At 34.7% G+C, this 3,746-nt stretch overlaps 1 protein-coding gene across 1 annotated transcript; it reads left to right on the top strand.

The window, feature by feature from the left end:
- Window positions 1–274: 274 nt before the first annotated feature.
- LOC133195757 (uncharacterized) lies at window positions 275–1,105 on the top strand. The gene has a single exon (XM_061331686.1). It carries the CDS (start codon window positions 275–277, stop codon window positions 1,103–1,105), a length of 831 nt encoding a protein of 276 aa, XP_061187670.1.
- The last annotated feature ends 2,641 nt before the right edge of the window (window positions 1,106–3,746 follow it).

Consider the following 3,746-nt stretch of genomic DNA (forward strand, 5'->3'; position numbering starts at 1 on the left):
TGAAAACAGGTGCTCTTCTCATTGAAGTAGCCAAAAAACAGAATTCAACATCCTTGTTGGCACTAAAAAAAACTTGCAGATATACCTGTACTTGCAAAAGTTCACAGTGGACTCAACCAAAGTAAAGGTATTCTATTTGACAGAGACCATGACCTGGATGATATTCCTGAACAGGAAATCTAATCTGAATTGGAGTCCCAGGGTGTGGTCTCTGTGAAACGGTTCACCAAAAAACGTAACGATAACACTGAACCTACAAATACTTACCTTTGGAATGCCAACCCTCCCTACGAACATCAAAGTTGGGTTGTACCAAATGAAAGTTGAACTGTTCGTCCCAAATCCGCTTCGATGTTTCAAATGCCAGCGATTTTGGCATGGACAAAATAATTGCAAAGGCACAGAAACATGTTTCAGGTGTGGTGAAGAGGGACATGACGGCAAAGGTTGTCAAAAGGAACCTAAATGCAAGAACTGTAAAGGTAACCATATGGCTTCTTCAAAACAATGTCCTTTATGGAAAAAAGAAAAAGAAATTCAAAAAGTAAAATCTGAGAAAAAAATACCGTACCCAGAAGCAAAGAAGCTAGTCAACATGTACAGTGTTCCTAGACCAAATTTAACATCATATGCAACTGTTTTAAAATCGTCCTCAATGAAGGATGTTTCTACTCAGGTTTCTGAGAATGATATTCTTAAGCAAACCTTAACATCTAAGATGTCTACGTCATCAAATGACAAAGCTAAATCTGTTTCGACACCTGCTTCTGCAGGCCCTGCAGCTGTGGCTGCACCAAACCCTGTGGCTACGACTGCATCAAAGTCAACAGCTGCGGGTATATCAAAATCATCTGGGAGACAGAATAGATCTCCCTCTAAAAACACTAAGAAGCAGTCGAGTGATCGATTGCCGAAAGCAGCAAAAGATCCCGTCGCTCTGCATAATAAATATGGGGTCTTTGAGGAAATGGACGTTACACCATGCCATTCTTCCTCGGGAGTCCGAAGTGAATCGCCCAATAAAAATAAAGGGAGGATTTCCCATCATATAAGAAATAGAAATGAATCATCCTACATTCATACAATGGAATTGTCGGGGTTTTAGGGTTAATTTTAACGAATTATCATTACTTATTCAGGACCATTGCCCGGTAGCTTTATGTTTACGTCAAGAAACACATTTGAAAGAAACAGATAAGATCAATATTAAAAACTATAGTATGTATAACCATTGTGCTCAAACTGATAGAGCATCTGGTGGTACTTCTATAGCAATTGACAATAAATACATTCACAGCCAAATAAGTTTGAAAACTAATCTTCAGGCAGTAGCTGTACGCCTTTCCCTTGATAAAACAATTACCCTTTGTTCTGTATATGTACCCCCACACTATCAATTACAACTTTTAGACCTCACAAAATTAATAAAACAACTCCCTGCTCCATTTCTGATTGTCGGTGACTTTAATGCCCATAATCCGCTATGGGGTAGCGACAAAATCACAGATAAAGGGAAAATAATCGAAGATGCAATATCGCATCATAATCTTTGTATACTTAATGACGGCTCAAACACCTACTTGCATCCGGGTAATGGTTCATATTCTTCAATAGATATCAGTTTAGTAGATCCTTCTTTACTCCTAGATCTAAATTGGTCAGTGCATGATGATTTATGCGGGAGTGATCATTTCCCAATTATTCTTAAAGTACATAAACCCTCCGAAAACAACAGTGTTCAAAACTGGAAATTAAACAAGGCTGACTGGAATAAATTTGAATACTTATGCTTACAAAATATTTCTGTTGAAAAATTTGAAAACCATCCTGATCCTATTCAAAATTTTACTGAAATACTATTAAATATCGCAAACGAATGTATACCTTAAACCTCGACAAATTCTACTAGAACGAAAAAAACATGGTTTACAGAAGAATGCAACGAAGCGATAAAAGCTCGCAAAAAAGCAGAAAGATTATTTAATAGATTACCTACATCATCAAACTTAAGCAATTTTCGTGTATTTAGAGCAAAAGCTCGCAGAACTATTAATTTTAGCAAAAGAAAATCTTGGAAAAAGTTTGTTTCAAACCTAAATTCACATACCCCTATAAATAAAGTTTGGAACGCAATAAGAAAAATAAAAGGAAAAGGTCCTGAAAAATATCAACATCTTAGTATTGGAAATCAAATTATTACTGATAAGAATGAAATATCTAATAAAATAGCCAATGCAATCTCCAAGAATTCCTCGACAAACAACATGAGTCCTAGTTTTATAACATACAAAAATACTCAAGAAAAGAAAACATTAGATTTTACATCCGAAAACAAAGAATGTTATAATGAACCATTCACTTTTGAAGAGTTGCAAAAATCTCTAGATAAATCTCACGACACAGCTGTAGGACCGGATCATATCCACTATCAATTAATTAAACATCTTCCTAGAGAGAGTAAAGAGTGTCTTCTGCAAATTTTTAATACTATCTGGAAACGAGGGGATATTCCACCTTCCTGGACTCAAGCCACAATTATTCCTATTCCAAAACCTGGAAAGGACCATGCAGACCCTAATAATTATCGACCAATTGCGTCAACAAGTTGCTTATGTAAAACCATGGAACGGATGATCAATGAACGATTAAATAAATATGGTTTCTTGAAACCAATAACATTCTTACAAATATACAATGTGGTTTTAGAAAAAACCGAAGTACTATTGACCAGTTAGTAAGACTAGAGACCTTTATTAGAGATGCTTTCGTTAAAAAAGAGCATGCTGTATCTATATGTTTTGACTTAGAAAAAGCGTACGATACTACATGGAAATGTGGTATTTTAAAAGATCTTTACAATATTGGTCTCAAAGGAAATTTACCTAATTTTATTAAGAACTTTTTAAATAATAGAACTTTTAAAGTGCGATTAGGATCTACAGTTTCAGACAATTTTGAACAAGAAATGGATGTACCACAAGGAAGTATTCTTTCAGTCACATTATTTAGCATTAAAATAAATAGTTTGGCAGAAGTACTTAAAAATGATATGCATGGTAGTTTATATGTTGATGACTTTGTTCTGTGTTATAAGTCCAAAAATATGAATTTTATTGAGCGGCGGTTACAATCATGTCTAAACAAAATTCAAAATTGGGCCGATAATAATGGTTTTAAATTTTCAATGAGTAAAACGGCGTGTGTGCATTTTTGTTTAAAACGGAAAACTCATGATGATCCAAATTTGCAATTAAATGGAAATCCAATAAAAGTAGTTAAAGAAATAAAGTTTTTAGGTGTCATCTTTGATAATAAACTCTCTTTTATTCCACATATAAAGATGCTTAAGGAAAAATGCTTAAAGGCACTAAATATTATTAAAGTTATAGCAAACAGGAAATGGGGAGCTGATAAAAGTACCCCACTTAAACTGTATCGCTCTCTAGTAAGATCGAAACTAGACTATTGGTGTATTGCGTGTAATATTTAAATTCCTACCGCCGAAATATGGCTGAAATATTGCCTACTCGGCGTAAAAAATAATAATCAATCAAACTTCACATGTGTGTTTCTTGGGACAAGACCTTTCTTTGGATACCAACAATTTTGGCCGTGGAGTTTGACCTACTTTTGAAAAACTTTAACCTTTGCCATAACTTTTGAACAGTTGGTGCTAGGGCTTTCATACTTCACATATGTAATCCTTGTGACAAGACCTTAGGCCAAAGTTATTATTTTTTTGGTTT

This window comes from Saccostrea echinata, unplaced genomic scaffold (genome assembly GCF_033153115.1).
Source record: "Saccostrea echinata isolate AGI-Se365-2 ecotype Australia unplaced genomic scaffold, CSIRO_AGI_Sech_v1 ptg000001l, whole genome shotgun sequence".
Taxonomy (NCBI): domain Eukaryota; kingdom Metazoa; phylum Mollusca; class Bivalvia; order Ostreida; family Ostreidae; genus Saccostrea; species Saccostrea echinata.

Excerpts from the sequence above, each read along its gene's own strand:
- LOC133195757 (XM_061331686.1), top strand. The coding sequence starts at position 275 with ATGCCAACCCTCCCTACGAACATCAAAGTTGGGTTGTACCAAATGAAA.